Consider the following 22,213-nt stretch of genomic DNA (forward strand, 5'->3'; position numbering starts at 1 on the left):
TTTCTGCAGAAAATCAATCTGTCCCTGATATTTTTTTTGGAGAGAAGTGGCTTCTTTGCTGCCCTTCTTGACACCAGGCCATCTTCCAAAAGTCTTCGCCTCACTGTGCGTGCAGATGCGCTCACACCTGCCTGCTGCCATTCCTGAGCAAGCTCTGCACTGGTGGCACTCCGATCCCGCAGCTGAATCCTCTTTAGGAGACGATCCTGGCGCTTGCTGGACTTTCTTGGACGCCCTGAAGCCTTCTTAACAAGAATTGAACCTCTTTCCTTGAAGTTCTTGATGATCCTATAAATTGTTGATTGAGGTGCAATTTTAGTAGCCACAATATCCTTGCCTGTGAAGCCATTTTTATGCCACGCAATGATGGCTGCGTTTCTTTGCAGGTCACCATGGTTAACAATGGATCCTTTTAACAGGTCAAGTCTGCCATTTTAACCCAATCAGCCTGACATAATGATCACCAGCCCTGTGCTCGTCAACATTCTCACCTGAGTTAAGACGATTACTGAAATGATCTCAGCAGGTCCTTTAATGACAGCAATGAAATGCAGTGGAAAGGTTTTTTTGGGATTAAGTTAATTTTCATGGCAAAGAAGGACTATGCAATTCATCTGATCACTCTTCATAACATTCTGGAGTATATGCAAATTGCTATTATAAAAACTTAAGCAGCAACTTTTCCAATTTCCAATATTTATGTAATTCTCAAAACTTTTGGCCACAACTGTACACTGCACTAATTATGTAGTACAGTCATAATGTCTGCCTGTTAGTATTCTGCAGACAGGTAACCTATCAAACCCTTGTGCAAGGTCTGTACTTTACAAACCTGGAGGCCATCATTAAGCCTCCGGCTGCCTTACCAATTATGATTACTCTGATCTCGTTGCCCAGAGGAAGGTACATGATATAGGGTCAGAGTGAGCCCCCTCCATCTGCTTTACCACTTTGAGGTATGTTTACTACAGACTGTGGTATCTAATGGGGTTACATAGCCAGGAACGGAGCTAGCTCCAATCCTGGCCATTGCAGAGAAAGCCTGGCTATATATTACGTCTGGCTCCTACTGCTGATTGCATGAACATAACTGCTGTGCAATCGCTAAGTAGGGTGTAGGAAGTTAGCCCTCGCTTTCCCCCCCTTGTGTGGCTTCTTTAATGTTGAACAAAGTTTGATTTATCACTATAAAATTTCCCACTTTCTTGGCCTGAAAATGGCTTCTATCCTGTGTGCATTTTCTGATGTTTAACAAGACCTGATTTTCTTATGAAACATTTCCCACATTCTTGGCATGAAAATGGTTTCTCCCCTGTGTGAGTCCGTTGATGTTCAACAAGTTGCAATTTCCAAATAAAACATTGTTCACATTCCGTACAGGAAAATAGCTTCTCTCCCTTATGAGTTCTTTGGTGTACAAGAAGATGTGATTTTTTATAAAAACATTTCCCACATTCTGAACATGAAAATGCTTTCACCCTCGTGTGAATTCCAAGATGTTCAACAAGATCTGCTTTTCTTGCGAAACATTTCCCACATTCAGGACAAGAAAATGGCTTCTCACCTGTGTGAGTTCTTTGGTGTACGATAAGATTTGCTTTTTGAGAAAAGCATTTCCCACATTCTAGGCATAAAAACGGCTTCTTCCCTGTGTGACATCTTTGATGTCGAAAAAGATGTGATTTCTGAGTATAACATTTCCCACATTCTGAACAAGAAAATGGCTTCTCCCCTGTGTGAATTCTCTGATGAACAACAAGCTCTGTATTTGTTACAAAACATTTGCCACATTCGAGACATAAAAATGGCTTCTCTCCTGTGTGAACTGTCTGATGTCTAAAAAGTTTTGATTTCTGGGTAAAACATTTTCCACATTCTGAACATGAGAATGACTTCTCTCCTGTGTGAGTTCTTTGATGTTCAACAAGAGATGACTTAACGGTATAACATTTCCCACATTCTGAACATGAAAATGGCTTCTCCCCCGTGTTTGCTCTTTTAGGTACAACATCACTTCTGTGGCTTGTATTTTGCTCTACAGTCTGTGATGAATCAGATGATAGATGTTGAAAAGGATCTAGATCTTTGCTGTGAAGGGCTGAGGGTACATGTGGGATAATGGCATGCGCTTCATATGTATGTTGTGTGATATCTTCAGTTTTTAAGGCAGATGATTGTACTATCAAATGTCCCTCTGAGCTCCTGATACAGTAACCTGCCAAGAATAAAACAGATTTTATTATTTATAACCATAAAATTCTATTGATAATTTATAGCATTTCTATAATAAGGTATCCATAAAAATGCAAGATACTGTAAGTAAGAAGATGCAATTATGAATTGACTGAAGCTGGTCATGTTAGATTAATGTTGACTGAACCCACCTACCATTTAATGTGTTTAAGGATCGGGAAGTTTCAACATGTTTGACACTTTGTTCTTGGGGAGATTAGCAGCCTTCAAAAGGTGTCTTCCCTTCTCCCTTTTCACAAAACATGTAGTTTGGCGAAGGCCAACGTGCATATGTATGGAGATTTTGGAGACAGCTTTCAGCCAAATGAGCATTCTGAAGTGTATAGCCAGCTCAAAACAGTGATGGGAAAGCAGATGACAATCTAACAGTGAACCTCACAGCAAGGAACAGTAGATCATACCGGTAGGCCACCATGCTCTTCTCTTGTAGTTGTCCACTGCTGCGTTGAAGCCAGCATCTTCAGAGGGTTATTTTTTAGTATGCCTGCCCAAACGCTTTCCTAGTGAAACGCTCGGTGGATAATCATAAAGTGACCTTTGAATCAGTGCTCTTAGGTGGTGTCCGTCACACACTATATGACAGCTATGTACATACAGCTTATCAGAGAGCAGTTCAGAGGGTAAGAGCAGTAGGGTCACATACAATACAAAATGGCCATGGCTTTGATGCAAGTGATGATCTTTCTTCACACATAGGCCCAACATACAGTATTGTGCAAAAGAAGGCAGGTGTGGAAAAATGCCACTTTCAAAAATAGAAGTGTTAATAGTTTATTTTTATCAGTTAAACAAATGCATGGGATGTTTTGTAGGGATTTCCAAAACTGTGGGGTATAAGCCACTGGCGCATGCAATAAATGAGGAATAAGGTCTGCAGTTAGATGTCTTGGAGGGTCAGAGAAAAGGGGGACCTTAGCGTGTATAGAGCGTTTGGTCAGATATATACCTCTCATGATACCGCAGGGAGTCTCTGTCAATTGCTCCAAGCCCCACAGTGCAGCAAGTTGTCTTTCCGACATGAGTGCTAATTTATGTCAGAGCCTATCATTCTATATTTGGGAATGCATAGTTGTAGCCACCTTTTTAACTGTATTGCTTTGTAGTAAGTCTGCAAATCAGGAAGTCCGAAACCTCCATCAGCTTGCATACAGTTTTTAAACGAACTTGGCAGGGAGGTTGTCCCAAAAATCTTGGAGAACTAACCACAGATCTTCCGTGGATGTAGGCTTACTCAAATCCTTCCTTCTCTTTATGTAATCTCAGACAGATTTGGTGATGAGCAGTGATGGCCAGTTCGCAGTGTTCGCAAACGAACACATGCGGGCTGCCATCTTGATTCACAAGTCCGGCGATGCACAGGTAAGCCCTTACCTGTGTATATGCCGGGAGCCGGTCTGAAATCAAATGCGGTCACCGGGAGCAGGCAGTTCCGAGAACAGCCCGATGAAGGCCCCCGGCGGCTGTTCTCGGAACTGCCTGCTCCCGGTGACCGCATTTGATTTCAGACAGGCACAGGTAAGGGCTTACCTGTGCATCTCCGGACTTGTGAATCAAGATGGCAGCCCGCATGTGTTCGTTTGCAAACACTGCGAACTGGTCATCACTGGTGATGAGATCATCGGTCTGGGGGGTCTATATCATCACTTCCAGGACTCCTTTTACTTCTTTACACTGAAGATAGTTCTTAATAATATTGGCTGTATGTTTGGGGCCGTAGTCCTTCTGTAGAATAAATTTGGAGCTGATGTGGATCAGATGTCTCCCTGATGGTATTGCATGATGGATAAGTATCTGCCTGTATTACTCAATGCTGAGGACACCATTAATCCTGACCAAATCCCCAACTACGGTACATTTGCTGAAATATATCCCCAAATTTTCAAGGAGCCTCCACCGCCGTGCTTCACTGTTGCCTGCAGAAACTCATTACTGCTGTAACACTCTTTGGGCCTTCAGCAAACAAACTGCCTTCTATTACAGCCAATCACAGATCACCTGCTGCCAATTTTCTGCACCCTAGTTCACATGTTTTCATTCATAGTTCAGCCGTTTGGCCTTGTTTCCACATCAAAATGGCTTTTTGGCTGCAATTCTTCCATGAAGACCACCCCTGTCCCAATGGTTTCTGCCAGTTCTGAGCTGATGACGCTCTTCCGATTTTGAAGGCAAACAAGCATGATGCACTTTTCATCTACTACACAAGGTTTCCTTGGCCACCCCCTGCATCTAGGGTCCTCATGGCTGCTTGATTGAGAAATATAGAAAGATACTTATCCATCATGCAATACCATCAGGGAGGTGTCTGACTGGCTCCAAATTGATTCTGCAGCAGGACAACGGCCCCAAACATGGAGCCAATCTCATTAAGGACATGGAGTCCTGGAAGTGATGATATGGCCCCCACAGAGCTCTAAGGCCCCTTTCACACAGGCGAGTATTCCGCGCAGATGCGATGCGTGAGTTGAACGCATTGCACCTGCACTGAATCCTGACCCATTCATTTCTATGGGGCTGTGCACACGAGCAGTGATTTTCACGCATCACTTGTGCGTTGCATGAAAATCGCAGCATTCTCCTCTTTGTGCGTTTTTCACGTAACGCAGGCCCCATAGAAATGAATGGGGTTGCGTGAAAATCGCAAGCATCCGCAAGCAAGTGCGAATGCGGTGCGATTTTCACGCACGTTTGCTAGGAGACGATCGGGATGGAGACCCGATCATTATTATTTTCCCTTATAACATGGTTATAAGGGAAAATAATAGCATTCTGAATACAGAATGCATAGTACAATAGCGCTGGAGGGGTTAAAAAATAAAAATTAAACTCACCTTAATCCACTTGATCGCGCAGCCCGGCTTCTCTTCTGTCTTCTTCTTTGCTGTGTGCAGGAAAAGGACCTGTGGTGACGTCACTCCGGTCATCACATGGTCCGTCACATGATTCTTTTACCATGGTGATGGATCATGTGATGACCGGAGTGACGTCACCAAAGGTCCTTTTCCTGCACACAGCAAAGAAGAAGACAGAAGAGAAGCCGGGCTGCGCGATCCAAGTAGATTAAGGTGAGTTAAATTATTATTTATTTATTTTTTAACCCCTCCAGCGCTATTGCACTATGCATTCTGTATTCAGAATGCTATTATTTTCCCTTATAACCATGTTATAAGGGAAAACAATACAATCTACAGAACACCGATCCCAAGCCCGAACTTCTGTGAAGAAGTTCGGGTTTGGGTACCAAACATGCCGATTTTTCTCACGCGCGTGCAAAACGCATTACAATGTTTTGCACTCGCGCGGAATGCATGTTCCCGCAACGCACCCGCACATTTTCCCGCAACGCCCGTGTGAAAGAGGCCTAATCTCTTTATCCAGTCTCTCTGGGATTGTATAAAGAGACACAAGGATTTGAGCAAGCCTACATCTACATCCACAGAACATCTGTGGTTAGTTCTCCAAGATGTTTGGTACAACTTCCCCACCAATTTCCTGAAAAAACTGTGTTAAGTGTACCTAGAAAAATAGCAAATATTCACAGCAAATATTGATAGAATTTCGATTTCTCTTTTGTTCTTTCACTTTTATTTTTATGAATTAACAAAATGCAAAGATTAATACTTCTAGGTTTGAAAGCATTCTTACTTGGCAGCATTTTTCCACACCTGCTTAAAGCTTTTGCACAGTACTGTATATCATTGTATTTGCACCTTTTTTCTGCTGCATGTTACTGAAATTTTTTTTTGTATAGTCTTATCTTCTCTCGTAAATGTTAACCATTTGTGGCAGAACTTAGAGACATTTGTGGCATGCAAAGCAGTTTGAAAAGTAAAGTGAAAAGTGAGAGTGCCTGTCAGACAGGACATTTAACCCCTTAAGGACTCAGCCCTATTTCACCTTAAGGACTTGGCCATTTTTTGCAAATCTGACCAGTGTCACTTTAAGTGCTGATAACTTTAAAACGCTTTGACTTATCCAGGCTATTCTGAGATAGTTTTTTCGTCACATATTGTACTTCATGACACTGGTAAAATGAAGTAAAAAAAATCATTTTTATTTATAAAAAAAATACCAAATTTACCAAAAATAATTTCTATAATACATAGTAATACCTCCAAAAAATAGTTATTACTTTACATTCCCCATATGTCTACTTCATGTTTGGATCATTTTGGGAATGATATTTTTTGGGGATGTTACAAGGCTTAGAAGTTTAGAAGCAAATCTTGAAATTTTTCAGAAATTTTCAAAAACCCAATTTTTAGGGACCAGTTCACGTCTTAAGTCACTTTGTGAGGCTTACATAATAGAAACCACCCAAAAATGACCCCATTCTAGAAACTACACTCCTCAAGGTATTCAAAACTGATTTTACAAACGTCGTTAACCCTTTAGGTGTTCCACAAGAATTCATGGAAAATAGAGATACAATTTCAAAATTTTACTTTTTTGGCAGATTTTCCATTTTAATATTTTATTTCCAGTTACAAAGCAAGGGTTAACAGCCAAACAAAACTCATTATTTATGGCCCTGATTCTGTAGTTTACAGAAACACCCCATATGTGGTCGTAAACCGCTGTACGGGCACACGGCAGGGCGCAGAAGGAAAGGAATGCCATACGGTTTTTGGAAGGCAGATTTTGCTGGACTGTTTTTTTTGACCCCATGTCCCATTTGAAGCCCCCTTGATGCACCCCTAGAGTAGAAACTCCAAAAAAGTGGCCCCATTTTAGAAACTACGGGATAGGGTGGCAGTATTGTTGGTACTAGTTTAGGGTACATATGATTTTTGGTTGATCTATATTACAAGATAACAAGAAATAGCTGTTTTGGCACAGTTTTTATTTTTTGTTATTTACAACATTCATCTGACAGGTTAGATCATGTGATATTTTTATAGACCAGGTTGTCACGGATGCGGCGATACCTAATATGTATACTTTTTATTTATTTATGTAAGTTTTACACAATGATTTAATTTTTGAAGCAAAAAAAATCATGTTTTAGTGTTTCCATAGTCTGAGAGCCATAATTTTTTCAGTTTTTGGGCGATTACCTTGGGTCGGGTCTCATTTTTTGCGGGATGAGATGACGGTTTGATTGCCACTATTTTGGGGTGCATATGACTTTTTGATCGCTTGCTATTACACTTTTTGTGATGTAAGGTGACAAAAAATGGTTTATTTAGCACAGTTTTTATTTTTTATTTTTTACGGTGTTCATCTGAGAGGTTAGGTCATGTGATATGTTTATAGAGGCGGTCGATACGAACACGGCAATACCAAATATGTATACTTTTTTTTATTTATGTAAGTTTTACACTATAACAGCTTTTTTCAAACAAAAAAAAATGATGTTTTAGTGTCTCCATATTCGGAGCCATATATTTATTTTTTTGGGCGATTGTCTCAGGTAGGGGCTCATTTTTTGTGGGATAAAGTGGCGGTTAGATTGGTACTATTTTGGTGGGCAAACGCCTTTTATGATCGCTTGCTGTTGTACTTTTTGTGATGTAAGGTGACAAAAAAATTGTTTATTTAGCACAGTTTTTATTTTTTATGGTGTTCATCTGAGGGGTTAGGTCATGTGATATGTTTATAGAGCCGGTCGATACGGACGCGGCAATACCTAATATGTACTTTTTTTTACCAATTTTTTTTTACTTTATTTGGGGAAAATTACGTTTTTGTTTATTTTTACTTGAAACTTTTTTTTTTGGGGGGGGGACTCTTTTTTTCACTTTATTTTTTGTCCCACTTTAAGACTTGAACTTTTGGGGGTATATTCCTTTACAATGCATTCCAATACTTCTGTATTGGAATGCATTGGCTGTATGAGTAATACTGTGTGTATTACTCATACAGCTTCCTGCCTGTGAGATCCAGGGGGCTGGATCTCACAGGCTCGTCACCGGAAGGCAGCGCGATGCCTTCCATGCCATCGGGTCCCCCCCACAGCCGCATGGGGACCCGATGGCACCGCCGACCACCGCTGCAACCGCAGGTAAAAGCCGCAAACTGCAGGTCTGAATTGACCTGCGGTTTGCAGCGATCGCCGATACGGGGGGGGTCACATGACCCCCCCCGGCGTTGTGACAGGATGCCCGCTCAATGATTTCAGCGGGCATCCTGTCACAATTATCCCCCGCCGTGCCGCAATCGCGGTTTAAACCCATGACGTACCGGTACGTCATGAGTCCTTAAGGACTTGGGAAACATGCCGTACCGGTACGTCATGCGTCCCTAAGGGGTTAAACATGTGATAAATGTATTTTCTCACTACATTTTTATAAATTTGTAGCTACAAAAATACTGCACGATAAATCCCCCACAATTTTTATGTGGCAGGCTTTTTTGTCTTTTTTTTACATACAAGCTTTCTGTACCATTTTTGGGCGCTCACTTTTATATGCTATTTTAAAGGGAATGTGTCACCCACACCTATAATTTTTTCTGACAGTTAGGGCTCTTTCACGCAAGTGGATGCCGTGTAGGTAATCTGCTGCGTAAAAGAGAGCCAAGCCCCGTTCCGGACAGCAGAGACATGGAGCATTAACATGATTGATAATGCTCCGTGCCTCTCTGTGACCTTTTTACGACAGAATCAGAGTGAGATAAAGTTGTCACTGTGATTTTGTAGTAAAAAGGTCGCAGAGAGGCAAAGAGCATTATCAATCATATTAATGCTCCGTGTCTCTGCTGTCCGGAATGGGGCTTGGCACTCTTTCACGCAGCGGATTCCGCGCACTGGATCCGCTCATGTGAAAGAGCCCTTAAAGGGGTTTTCCAGGCTTTTAATACTGATGACCTAGCTTCAGGATGGGTGATCAATATCAGATCGGCAGAGGTCCAACACCCGGCACCCCCGCCGATCAGCTGTATGAAGAAAAAGCACCAACTGATTGGCAGGGGGGCTGGACCCCCGCCGATCTAATATTGATGACCTATCCTGAGGCTAGGGCATAAATATTAAAAGCCTGAAAAAACCCTTTAAAGGGAGTCTGTCACCTCCATATGGCCATATACAGTGCTTACATGGCTCTGTAGCACACCTATACAGGATTGTAATGGTACCGTTGTCTTTGTCTTTATACTTGCACCAGCAGGAAAAACGAAGTTTAATTCATATGCAAATGAGCACTCGCAAGTGCCCAGGGGCGGCGTTCAGTGTGTAAGTGCCCAGGCTGCTCTGCCTTTTTTTCACTTTACTCCTCCCCACTCTCTGCCTTTGCCCGCCCTCCAAGTCTCTTGCCTCATCGATAGGTCCGGACTTATGTCCGGATAGGTGTGCTACAGAGCCATGTAAGCACTGTATATGGCCATATGGAGGTGACAGACTCCCTTTAAATGCTATGTACACCTTTGGTGGCAATTTGTTTGTATTATTTTTTTTTATTATTGCATTGTACTCATTTTGAGCTAAAAATCTTTTTTTCAATTGATCTATATTAAAAATAATTAGCTGTTTTCCCTGCACAGCTTTGAGTTTATCTGCTAGCAGGATGTGTATTTTCTCTATGCTCCTTCAGGCAGGGAACCGATGGGCTCCTTATCTCTGATCTTATAAACACTCATTAAAGCTCATTTCTTATCTTACTGATAAGAATGTGGCTTAATGACCTTTTACTAATTCAGAGATAAGGGTTATTATATGACCCCAAAGTGAAAGTACTATTCCCACAGCTAGATAAACAGTTAAACCTTTGTGACAGAATGGCTAAATATTTTTAATAAAGACCAATTAAAACAATGATTTTTAGCCCAAAATGAGTAAAATGCAAATCATAAAAAAAATTGTCTCCAAAGGTGTACATAGCCTTTAAAACCAGATAGTGACACAAATCCATATCTATTTTTATTTTCTGATTGTAGATTTTTTTTTATTTCTATTTCCTGAACATGATTATGAGGGCTGCCATCCTGTTGGAGTTATTTCTAACAGCACTTACAGATATGCTTTACAGCAGCCACCATGGGCCATAGACACAATGGACATGGGGGGTCCTCACTGACTTCTTTGGGAGAGTTATCTTGGCATGCTCTGTGACCTGTGCAGAGGTCAGGAGGGAGTAAATAAGCCTTGATATCACCTATTGTAAATGGTGGATCCTGTGTTAGATTCTGTAATATTGGTCATTGGAATCCTGACTGTGATAATAAGATGACTGCTGAAAAATGATCTGTAGAAAACAAGAAGTGGGGCCTATTATTAGGCCAGTGTGAAAACTACTGGACTTTAGGATTTTTTTTAAATATATGTAGTGATATGGATTAATATGTTTAACATAAAAACTTGATTTAAAACAGGTAATCTTCTAATGACACATTCCCTTTAAAGGCTATGGACACCTTTGGGGCATTTTTTTGTTATTGCATTGTTCTCATTATGAGCTAATAATCATTTTTTCAATTGGTTTTTATCAAAAATATGGAGTAAGGTAAGGGTTTTTAGATAACCGGCACAAAGTGAAAGTAGGATGCACACAGAAAGAAAAACAGTTAACCCTTTGTGACAGAACAGCTCAATATTTTTTAATAAAGACCAATTAAAAAAATGATTTTAAGCCCTAAATGAGTAAAATGCTATAAAACAAAAAACTAAATTGTTCCCAAAGGTGTCCAAAGTCTTTAAGGCATTTACTTCCTATAACAAAGTATACGGGGAAAACACTAAAAAAAAAAGAAGCCAGACCCACAACATGATTTGCAAAAAATAATTATGGTTACTTACCGGTAATTTGATTTTCCAGAGCCCATAACAGCACCACAAGAGGATCCGCCCCCACAGACAGGAAGCCTGCAGAATAAAAGGGCGGACACTCTCCTCCCACTTCAGTGTGATATCTAAGCATCGAAGGAAGTCCTCCAACATAATGTTAGTGATAATAATAATAATTTTCGCTTAATATCAAGTCTTTTTTTTTTTTTGCTACACCCGTGTAAGTATAAGAGAACCAGAAAAAAACAGCAGGGAGGGAATATAAAAAGGTGCTGTCATGGGCTTTGGAAAATCAAATTACCAGTAAGTAATCATAATTTTTCCCTTCGCCCATGACAGCACCATTAGAGATTTACTAGTGAAAAAATCAGGGTGGGAGAGTAGAAAGAAGCACCTTTTCCCCAAAGGAAGACCCCGAAGTGGATGAGTTCAAATCAAGCCAATAGTGTTTAACCTGTTGGGGACACAGGGCGTACCTGTACGCCCTGATGTCCTGGTACTTAAGGACACAGGGCGTACAGGTACGTCTTGTGTAGTTCCTGATCGGAACTGGGTCAATGCAGTGTGGGCATACTGGGGGGGGAGGGCAGGCGTGCGATCATCCGCCCGCCCCCTCTCTCAGGATGGCCGAGCGGTTTTAGGCGAGTGTCAGCACATTGCTGACACTCTGCTTGAAACTGCTGACATCTGTGCTGGCACAGATGTCAGCTGTTTAACCCCTTCCATGCCGAGGTCCGTAGGGACCGCTGTATGGGAGAGGTTAACAGGGAGGGAGCTCCCTCCCTCTCCCATCGGAGGCTGCTGTGCCTTTTCAGCCCACGGATTCTTCAAATGGGACATGGTGTGCTCGTACAGTAGTTTACAACCAAATATGGGGTGTTTCTATAAACTACAGAATCAGGGCAATAAATATTGAGTTTTGTTTGGCTGTTAACCCTTGCTTTGTTACTGGAAATTTTTTTATTAAAATGGAAAATTTGCCAAAACAAACATTTTAATTCTGAAATTTCATCTCCATTTGCCAATAACTCTTGTGGAACACCTAAAGGGTTAACGACGTCAGTTTTGAATACCTTGAGGGGTGTAGTTTCTAGAATGGGGTAATTTCTGGGTGGTTTCTATTATGTAAGCCTCACAGAGTGACTTCAGATCTGAACTGGTCCTTAAAAAGTGTTTTTTTGAAAATTTCTGAAAAATTTCAAGATTTGCTTCTAAACTTCTAAGCCTTCTAACGTCCCCACAAAATAAAATGTCATTCCCAAAATGATCCAAACATGAAGTAGACATATGGGGAATGTAAAGTAATAACTATTTTTGTAGGTATTACTATGTATTATAGAAGTAGAGAAATTGAAACTTGGAAATTTGCAAATTTATTATTTTTTTATAAATAAAAATGAATTTTTTTTACTCCATTTTACCAGTGTCATGAAGTACAATATGTGAAAAAAAAAACAATCTCAGAATGGCTTTTAAAGTTATAAAGTGACACTGGTCAGATTTGCAAAAAATGGCCTGGTCCTTAAGGTGAAAATGAGCCCGGTCCCTAAGGGGTTAAAAAAGGTTGAAGGAGAATACCAGGAAGCTGCTCTGCAAATATCCTCTATGGGAACAGAGGATCTTTCTGCCCAGGAGGTAGCAACTGCCTTGGTAGACTGTGCCTTAAGACCCACCGGAGGAGACAACCCGGATGCAAGATTATGTAAGACAAAGATATGGCAGAAAAAATCCACCTAGCAATAGAACTTGGCCACCTTACCCTTATTCACTCCTTGAAAGAGGACAAAGAGTGAAGAAGATCTGCACCAGTCTTAGTGCGGGACAGATAATTAATCAAGGTCCTTTTAACGTCTAGGCCGTGCAGAGATTTTTCTTTTTCTGACCCAGGGTTTTTAAACAGTATGGATTCTAGCCCCCCAAACATAATATCTTGGATGGACCTGGGTTCTTTTGCCTCTTCAATGCCCATAGTAGAATGTACGGGATTTAGAAGTTTTTCTGTGTCTACCACTGATTTCACCTTCTTCCAAGGAAGACAGGGATGAATCATCAGTATGCCCATATAATGAGGAGTGTATCTCATCTTCATCAGAATCAGACGAAATATGCTCCTGTACAGTATTATGTCGTCTCACTTTAGATTCTTTTTTGGATAATAAGGTAGAATTAACTTCCGATCTGACTAGTGTCTGAAGACATTTATAAAATGATGGCGATTCCTCAGCCACCGTTTTATCAATACAGGACTGACACATCCTCTTCTCCCATTCAGATGACAACCCAGTTTTACAAAGAACACATTCTTTATTCTTCCTTTTAAGCTGGGTTCACACCTGAGCGTTTTACAATGCGTTCCTACGCGCTGTAAAACGCTCAACAAGGAGAAACCAATGCTTCCCTATCGGCATGGTTCTCACCTGAGCGTTTTACAGCGCGTACGATCGCGCTGTAAAACGCCCGACGCCCCAAGAAGTTCAGGAGCTTCTTTGTGGCGTATTGTCGCGCGTTCCTGTACATAGACTTCCGGGAACGCGCGACAATGGGCGTTCGCTTGTCTCCGCGGCGCAAATGCAAACGCACGTACAATCGCGCATACAGAGCGTACGTTCAGTACGCTCTGGTGTGAACCCAGCGTTAGTCACCACCTTCCTTGGTTTTGTCAAGGCTGGAGGGACTGCAGACTCCTCAACCTGCTTGTCCTCCTCCATGCTTATCCTGTTGCTGGCCACCAGAGCGCTGTTTAGGATGCCAGCTTTCAGCTCACCGCGTGCCCTTCTCATAGGCGCTCTGTGATGACGTCACGCCTGACGCCAAGGGGCCGAACCACATGACCCATGCCGCTCTCCCCGGCCTAACTCCTTGCCGGAAGCTCCTCCTCCTCCCCCTGGGGTCCAGACGTCTGTGCCTCTAGCGCAGGCATCTTCAAACTGCGGCCCTCCAGCTGTTGTAAAACTACAATTCCCACAATGCCCTGCTGTAGGCTGATACCTGTATGCTGTTCGGGCATGCTGGGAGTTGTAGTTTTGCAACAGCTGGAGGGCCGCAGTTTGAGGATGCCTGCTCTAGCGCATCAGCGATACCGCCAGGCACTCCATGCTCCAGCACACAAAGTACTCTCTCAGGAGTTTTGCTGTGCCTCTGCCTGTCCTTTTCAGTGCACCAAATGAAGCCGCATTATATTCCCGGGGACAGCAGGTATGTTGGGGGAGAAATCAAGCCCACTATAGGGGTCAGCGTAGGAGCACCACCAGAGGGAAGAAACCTGAAGGAAAGACTGCAGGCTTCCCCAGAGACTGGAAACCACAATGAATTGGGAGGAGAGTGTCCACCCTTTTAGGCCTCATGCACACGACCGTTGTGTGCATCCGTGTGTGTTGTTCCGTTTTCCGTGATTTTATGCGGACCCATTGACTTTCAATGGGCCCGTTGAAAACTCGGAAAGTGCACCGTTGTTCATCCGCGTCCGTGATCCGTGTTTCCTGTCCGTCAAAAAAATAAGACCTGTCCTATTTTTTTGACGGACAACGGTTCACGGACCCATTCAAGTCAATGGGTCCGTGAAAAAACACGGATGCACACAAGATTGACATCCGCGTCCGTGATCCGTGGCCGTAGGCTACTTTCACACAGACGGATCCGCAGATCCGTCTGCATAAAAGCTTTTTCAGAGCTGAGTTTTCACTTCGTGAAAACTCAGATCTGACAGTATATTCTAACACAGAGGCGTTCCCATAGTATATTCTAACTTGAAGCGTCCCCATCACTAAGAACTGTGTACATGACTGCCCCCTGCTGCCTGGCAGCACCCGATCTCTTACAGGGGGCTGTGATCCGCACAATTAACTGTTGCAGTTAATTGTGCGTATCATAGCCCCCTGTAAGAGATCAGGTGCTGCCAGGCAGGAGGGGGCACACCCCCCTCCCTCCCCTGTATTACAAACCGGATTCCAAAAAAGTTGGGACACTAAACAAATTGTGAATAAAAACTGAATGCAATGATGTGGAGATGGCAAATGTCAATATTTTATTTGTAATAGAACGTAGATGACAGATCAAACGTTTAATCTGAGTAAATGTATCATTTTAAAGGAAAAATACGTTGATTCCAATTTTCACGGTGTCAACAAATCCCAAAAAAGTTGGGACAAGTAGCAATAAGAGGCTGGAAAAAGTAAATTTGAGCATAACGAAGAGCTGGAAGACCAATTAACACTAATTAGGTCAATTGGCAACATGAGTGGGTATAAAAAGAGCTTCTCAGAGTGGCAGTGTCTCTCAGAAGCCAAGATGGGTAGAGGATCACCAATTCCCACAATGTTGCGCAGAAAGATAGTGGAGCAATATCAGAAAGGTGTTACCCAGCGAAAAATTGCAAAGACTTTGCATCTATCATCATCAACTGTGCATAACATCATCCGAAGATTCAGAGAATCTGGAACAATCTCTGTGCGTAAGGGTCAAGGCCGTAAAACCATACTGGATGCCCGTGATCTCCGGGCCCTTAAACGACACTGCACCACAAACAGGAATGCTACTGTAAAGGAAATCACAGAATGGGCTCAGGAATACTTCCAGAAACCATTGTCAGTGAACACAATCCACCGTGCCATCCGCCGTTGCCAGCTGAAACTCTACAGTGCAAAGAAGAAGCCATTTCTAAGCAAGATCCACAAGCTCAGGCGTTTTCACTGGGCCAGGGATCATTTAAAATGGAGTGTGGCAAAATGGAAGACTGTTCTGTGGTTCTGTGGTCAGACGAGTAACGATTCGAAGTTCTTTTTGGAAATCTGGGACGCCATGTCATCCGGACCAAAGAGGACAAGGACAACCCAAGTTGTTATCAACGCTCAGTTCAGAAGCCTGCATCTCTGATGGTATGGGGTTGCATGAGTGCGTGTGGCATGGGCAGCTTGCATGTCTGGAAAGGCACCATCAATGCAGAAAAATATATTCAGGTTCTAGAACAACATATGCTCCCATCCAGACGTCATCTCTTTCAGGGAAGACCCTGCATTTTTCAATCTTCATCTTTCACCTATAGAGAACATTTGGCGCATCATAAAGAGGAAGGTGCAACAAAGAAGGCCCAAGACGATTGAACAGTTAGAGGCCTGTATTAGACAAGAATGGGAGAGCATTCCTATTTCTAAACTTGAGAAACTGGTCTCCTCGGTCCCCAGACGTCTGTTGAGTGTTGTAAGAAGAAGGGGAGATGCCACACAGTGGTGAAAATGGCCTTGTCCCAACTTTTTGGGGATTTGTTGACACCATGAAATTCTGATTCAACATATTTTTCCCTTAAAATGGTACATTTTCTCAGTTTAAACTTTTGTTCCGTGATTTATGTTCTATTCTGAATAAAATATTAGAAGTTGGCACCTCCACATCATTGCATTCAGTTTTTATTCACGATTTGTATAGTGTCACAACTTTTTTGGAATCCGGTTTGTACATTCATTGGTGGCCAGTGCGGCCTCCCCTCTCCCCCCCCCCCATCATTGGTGGCAGCGGAGAGTTCCGATCGGAGTCCCAGTTTAATCGCTGGGCCTCCGATCGGTAACCAGGACGCTACTGCAGTCCTGGTTGCCATGGTTACTTAGCAAATAGGCGCTCCTCCTACTGGTAAGTGACAGGTCTGTGCTACAAGCAATGCGCCGCACAGACCTTTCACTTACTAGTAGGAGGAGCGCCCGGCCAGTCACAGACATCGCAGGTAAGTATAATGCTTCTAAAATTTCAAAGTAACCATGGCAACCAGGACTGCAGTAGCGTCCTGGTTGCCATGGTTACCGATCGGAGTCCCAGCGATTAAACTGGGACTCCGATCGGAACTCTCCGCTGCCACCAATGATGGGGGGGGGATTTAATTAGGAGGGGGGAGAGGGGGGGCCGCACTGGCCACCAATGAATGTAATACAGGGGAGGGAGGGAGGGGGGCCGCACTGGCCACCAATTAATGTAATACAGGGGAGGGAGGGGGGGCCGCACTGGCCACCAATGAATGTAATACAGGGGAGGGAGGGGGGTTAATTGTGCGAATCACAGCCCCCTGTAGAGATCGGGTGCTGCCAGGCAGCAGAGGGCAGTCATGTACAGTCGTGGCCAAAAGTTTTGAGAATGACAAAAATATAAATTTTCACAAAGTTTGCTGCTAAACTGCTTTTAGATCTTTGTTTCAGTTGTTTCTGTGATGTAGTGAAATATATTTACACGCACGTCATACGTTTCAAAGGCTTTTATCGACAATTACATGACATTTATGCAAAGAGTCAGTATTTGCAGTGTTGGCCTTTCTTTTTCAGGACCTCTGCAATTCGACTGGGCATGCTCTCAATCAACTTCTGGGCCAATTCCTGACTGATAGCAACCCATTTTTTCATAATCACTTCTTGGAGTTTGTCAGAATTAGTGGGTTTTTGTTTGTCCACCCGCCTCTTGAGGATTGACCATAAGTTCTCAATGGGATTAAGATCTGGGGAGTTTCCAGGCCATGGACCCAAAATGTCAACGTTTTGGTCCCCGCGCCACTGAGTTATCACTTTTGCCTTTTGGCACGGTGCTCCATCGTGCTGGAAAATGCATTGTTCTTCACCAAACTGTTGTTGGATTGTTGGAAGAAGTTGCTGTTGGAGGGTGTTTTGGTGCCATTCTTTATTCATGGCTGTGTTTTTGGGCAAAATTGTGAGTGAGCCCACTCCCTTGGATGAGAAGCAACCCCACACATGAATGGTCTCAGGATGCTTTACTGTTGGCATGACACAGGACTGATGGTAGCGCTCACCTTTTCTTCTCCGGACAAGCCTTTTTCCAGATGCCCCAAACAATCGGAAAGAGGCTTCATCGGAGAATATGACTTTGCCCCAGTCCTCAGCAGTCCATTCACCAAACTTTCTGCAGAAGATCAATCTGTCCCTATTTTTTTGGAGAGAAGTGGCTTCTTTGCTGCCCTTCTTGACACCAGGCCATCTTCCAAAAGTCTTCGCCTCACTGTGCATGCAGATGCTCTCACACCTGCCTGCTGCCAATCCTGAGCAAGCTCTGCACTGGTGGCACTCCGATCCTGCAGCTGAATCCTCTTTAGGAGATGATCTTGGCGCTTGCTGGACTTTCTTGGACGCCCTGAAGCCTTCTTAACAAGAATTGAACCTCTTTCCTTGAAGTTCTTGATGATCCTATAAATTGTTGATTGAGGTGCAATCTTAGTAGCCACAATATCCTTGCCTGTGAAGCCATTTTTATGCAACGCAATGATGGCTGCACGCGTTTCTTTGCAGGTCACCATGGTTAACATTGGAAGAACAATGATTTCAAGCATCACCCTCCTTTTAACATGTCAAGTCTGCCATTTTAACCCAATCAGCCTGACATAATGATCTCCAGCCTTGTGCTCGTCAACATTCTCACCTGAGTTAACAAGACGATTACTGAAATGATCTCAGCAGGTCCTTTAATCACAGCAATGAAATGCAGTGGAAAGGTTTTTTTGGGATTAAGTTAATTTTCACGGCAAAGAAGGACTATGCAATTCATCTGATCAATCTTCATAACATTCTGGAGTATATGCAAATTGCTATTATAAAAACTTAAGCAGCAACTTTTTCAATTTCCAATATTTATGTAATTTTCAAAACTTTTGGCCACGACTGTACACAGTTCGTAGTATAACTTGAAGCGTCCCCATCACTATGGGAACGCCTCTGTGTTAGAATATACTGTCGGATATGAGTTTTCACGATATAACTCAAATCCGATGGTATATTTTAACATAGAGGCGTCCCATGGTGATGGGGACGCTTCCAGTTAAAACATACCATCGGATTGGAGAAAACTCCGATCTGATGGTATAATAGGGACTCCTTTGCATTGAAAGTCAATGGGGGACGGTTCCGTTTGCAATTGCACCATATTGTGTCAACGTCAAACGGATCCGTCCCCATTGACTTGCATTGTAAGTCAGGACGGATCCATTTGGCTCCGCACGGCCAGGCGGACACCAAAACGACTTTTTCCTTCATGTCCGTGGATCCTCCAATAATCAAGGAAGACCCACAGAAGAAAAAACATACACGGAACTACGGAACCCGTTTTTGCGGTCGTGTGCATGAGACCTTATTCTGCAGGTTTCCTGTCTCGTGGTGCTGTCATGGGCGAAGGGAAAAAACACCTTGCTGTCCCTTATACTCTGGTGGCACGGACACTTCTCCCAGCTCGTGTCACCTGCTGACTGGCAAATACCATTGAGTAGCACTACAGAAGTCTTTATTGGGTCATAGAGTTTTTTGTATTTTTTTCCTTAATGGCACCACAATGCTGGTAAGATAACATTCCTGAGTGATCTCAGATACTTGCTTGCTGCACACTGGAGGATAGGCTAAAAGGTTTAAACTCTGTGACACACATATACTTGGGGGACTCCACCTAGACCTTTATCATAGGTAGGATGTAAGTATTGATTTTCTTTATCTCTTATACACCCACTAAATCTTGACATGCAGCTGAATGCTAGATGTCTCTCAAAACGATCTAGTTCTACCTTTGTATTACCACTTCAGTGTGTGCCTGTCTCCCCACTGAGATGCTACTCTGATACTGCTTCTGGAGTAGTGCCAGAGGTTGTCAGTGGCAGCTCTATTACACATCTCACTGCCCCAGCATTCTAAACATGTCCTTACACTGGCCCTGCTCTCCTCTGTCTCAAGGACCTTCCCAGAAGGGTCCTACCGCAGGTTCACAACGCCATAACATCGCACAGCTTGGACACTAGGTGGATGGACAGCAGTGGCCATAAACCATACATATGGTTGTATTCAGTCCTGTCTATTACCTGGTGATGTGAGGGCCTGGTGGTTCTCCATCATGACGTCCTTGTACAGATCCTTGTGTCCTTTTACATACTCCCACTCCTCCATGGAGAAATAGACAGTGACATCCTGACACCTTATAGGAACCTGACAACACAATGATACCGTCATCACCCAGACCCCTCCAGTGCTGTTCCTGTATAATGTCCAAGCATTCCCAGCAGTGTCACCTCTCCAGTCAGCAGCTCAATCATCTTGTGGGTGAGTTCTAGGATCTTCTGTTCATTGATTTCCTCATGTATCAGGGGGTGATGTGGAGACCACGTGATTGGGCTCAGGGTTCTTCCCCATCCTTCAGACAAAGGAACCTCACTAGAGGTCTTCTTCACTACTGTGTAACCCTGTTTATGGGAAGACAGCGTAATAAATATCAGTACTGACATTTCCAGAGTCCATAACCTCTACAGCCATGTCCTTCTGTTATTACCATAGATAAGAATGATGTAATGTGACATCATCAGAATCTCTCACCTCTCCAGTAAGTTGGAAGAGTATCTCTAGGGTGAGATTTATTATCCTCTCAGCCATCTTGTCTCTGTCCCTATACATCCTTAATGAGTCTATCAGGAAAATTCTGTCACGTAGAAGATATTAACAGACAATTCTATATTTTTGGAACCTAAACAGAAAGAAGAAGAAACATGTAAAAAACACACAAAATGTAATGTAAAAATACACTTACTGTAGTTAATAAGGGGAAACATTTGAGGAGATATTACAGTGTAGATGTTGTAGAAACACAGAATGTGTCGGCAGATAAGGACCATTTGGCCCATCTAGTCTGCCCAATATACTGAGTACTATGGATAGCCCCTGGCCCTATCTTATATGAAGGATGGCCTTATGCCTATCCCATGCATGCTTAAACTCCTCCACTGTATTTGCAGCTACCACTTCTGCAGGAAGGCTATTCCATGCATCCACAACTCTCTCAGTAAAGTAATACTTCCTGATATTACTTTTAAACCTTTGCCCCTCTAATTTAAAACTATGTCCTCTTGTAGTTTTACTTCTTTTAAATATTCTCTCCTCTTTTACCTTGTTGATTCCCTTTATGTATTTAAAAGTTTCTATCATATCCCCTCTGTCTCGTCTTTATTCCAAGCTATACATGTTAAGGTCCTTTAATCTTTCCTGGTAAGTTTTGTCCTGCAATCCATGTACCAGTTTAGTAGCTCTTCTCTGAACTCTCTCCAAAGTATCAATATCCTTCTGGAGATATGGTCTCCAGTACTGCGCACAATACTCCAAATGAGGTCTCACTAGTGCTCTGTAGAGCGGCATGAGCGCCTCCCTCTTTCTACTGGTAATGCCTCTCCCTATACACCCAAGCATTCTGCTAGCATTTCCTGCTGCTCTATGACATTGTCTGCCTACCTTTAAGTCTTCTGAAATAATGACCCCTAAATCCCTTTCCTCAGATACTGAGGTTAGGACTGTATCACTGATTTTATATTCTGCTCTTGGGTTTTTACGCCCCAGGTGCATTATTTTGCACTTATCCACATAAAATTTTAGTTGCCAGATTTTTGACCATTCCTCTAGTTTTCCTAAATCCTTTTCCATTTGGTGTATCCCTCCAGGAACATCAACCCTGTTACAAATCTTTGTGTCATCAGCAAAAAGACACACCTTACCATCGAGGCCTTCTGCAATTTCGCTGATAAAGATATTAAACAATATGGATCCCAGAACAGATCCCTGAGGTACCCCACTGGTAACAAGACCTTGGTCTGAATATACTCCATTGACTACAACCCTCTGTTGCCTGTCCCTCAGCCACTGCCTAATCCATTCAACAATATGGGAGTCCAAGCCCAAAGACTGCAATTTATTGCTAAGCCTTCTGTGTGGGACAGTATCGAAAGCCTTACTAAAGTCTAGATAAGCGATGTCTACTGCACCTCCGCCATCTATTGTTTTAGTCACCCAATCAAAGAAATCAATAAGATTAGTTTGACATGATCTCCCTGAAGTAAACCCATGCTGTTTTTCATCTTTCAATCCATGGGATTTTAGATGTTCTACAATCCTCTCCTTAAGTATGGTTTCCATTAATTTCCCCACTATTGATGTCAGGCTTACTGGCCTATAGTTGCCCGATTCCTCCCTACTACCTTTCTTGTGAATCGGCACAACATTTGCTAATTTCCAATCTTCTGGAACGACTCCTGTTGCCAGTGATTGGTTAAATAAATCTGTTAATGGTTTTGCTAGTTCACCGCTGAGCTCTTTTAATAGCTTTGGGTGTATCCCATCAGGCCCCTGTGACTTATTTGTATTGATTTTAGACAGCTGACTTAGAACCTCTTCCTCTGTAAAGACACATGCATCAAAAGATTCATTAGTCTTCTTTCCTAACTGAGGTCCTTTTCCTTCATTT

The 22,213-nt window shown here is 42.8% G+C and overlaps 1 protein-coding gene across 1 annotated transcript; it reads right to left on the bottom strand.

Annotated features, from left to right (window-relative positions):
* Positions 1-626: 626 nt before the first annotated feature.
* On the bottom strand, positions 627-3,272 carry LOC120990688 (gastrula zinc finger protein XlCGF17.1-like). The gene is made up of 2 exons (XM_040419595.1): positions 3,200-3,272; positions 627-2,215 (listed from the first exon to the last, which is right to left on the bottom strand). The coding sequence occupies exons 1-2, from the start codon at positions 3,270-3,272 to the stop codon at positions 1,224-1,226; spliced, it is 1,065 nt and encodes a 354-aa protein (XP_040275529.1). The 3' UTR covers positions 627-1,223.
* Between the last annotated feature and the right edge of the window lie 18,941 nt (positions 3,273-22,213).

Source organism: Bufo bufo, chromosome 2 (genome assembly GCF_905171765.1).
Source record: "Bufo bufo chromosome 2, aBufBuf1.1, whole genome shotgun sequence".
Lineage (NCBI taxonomy): Eukaryota > Metazoa > Chordata > Amphibia > Anura > Bufonidae > Bufo > Bufo bufo.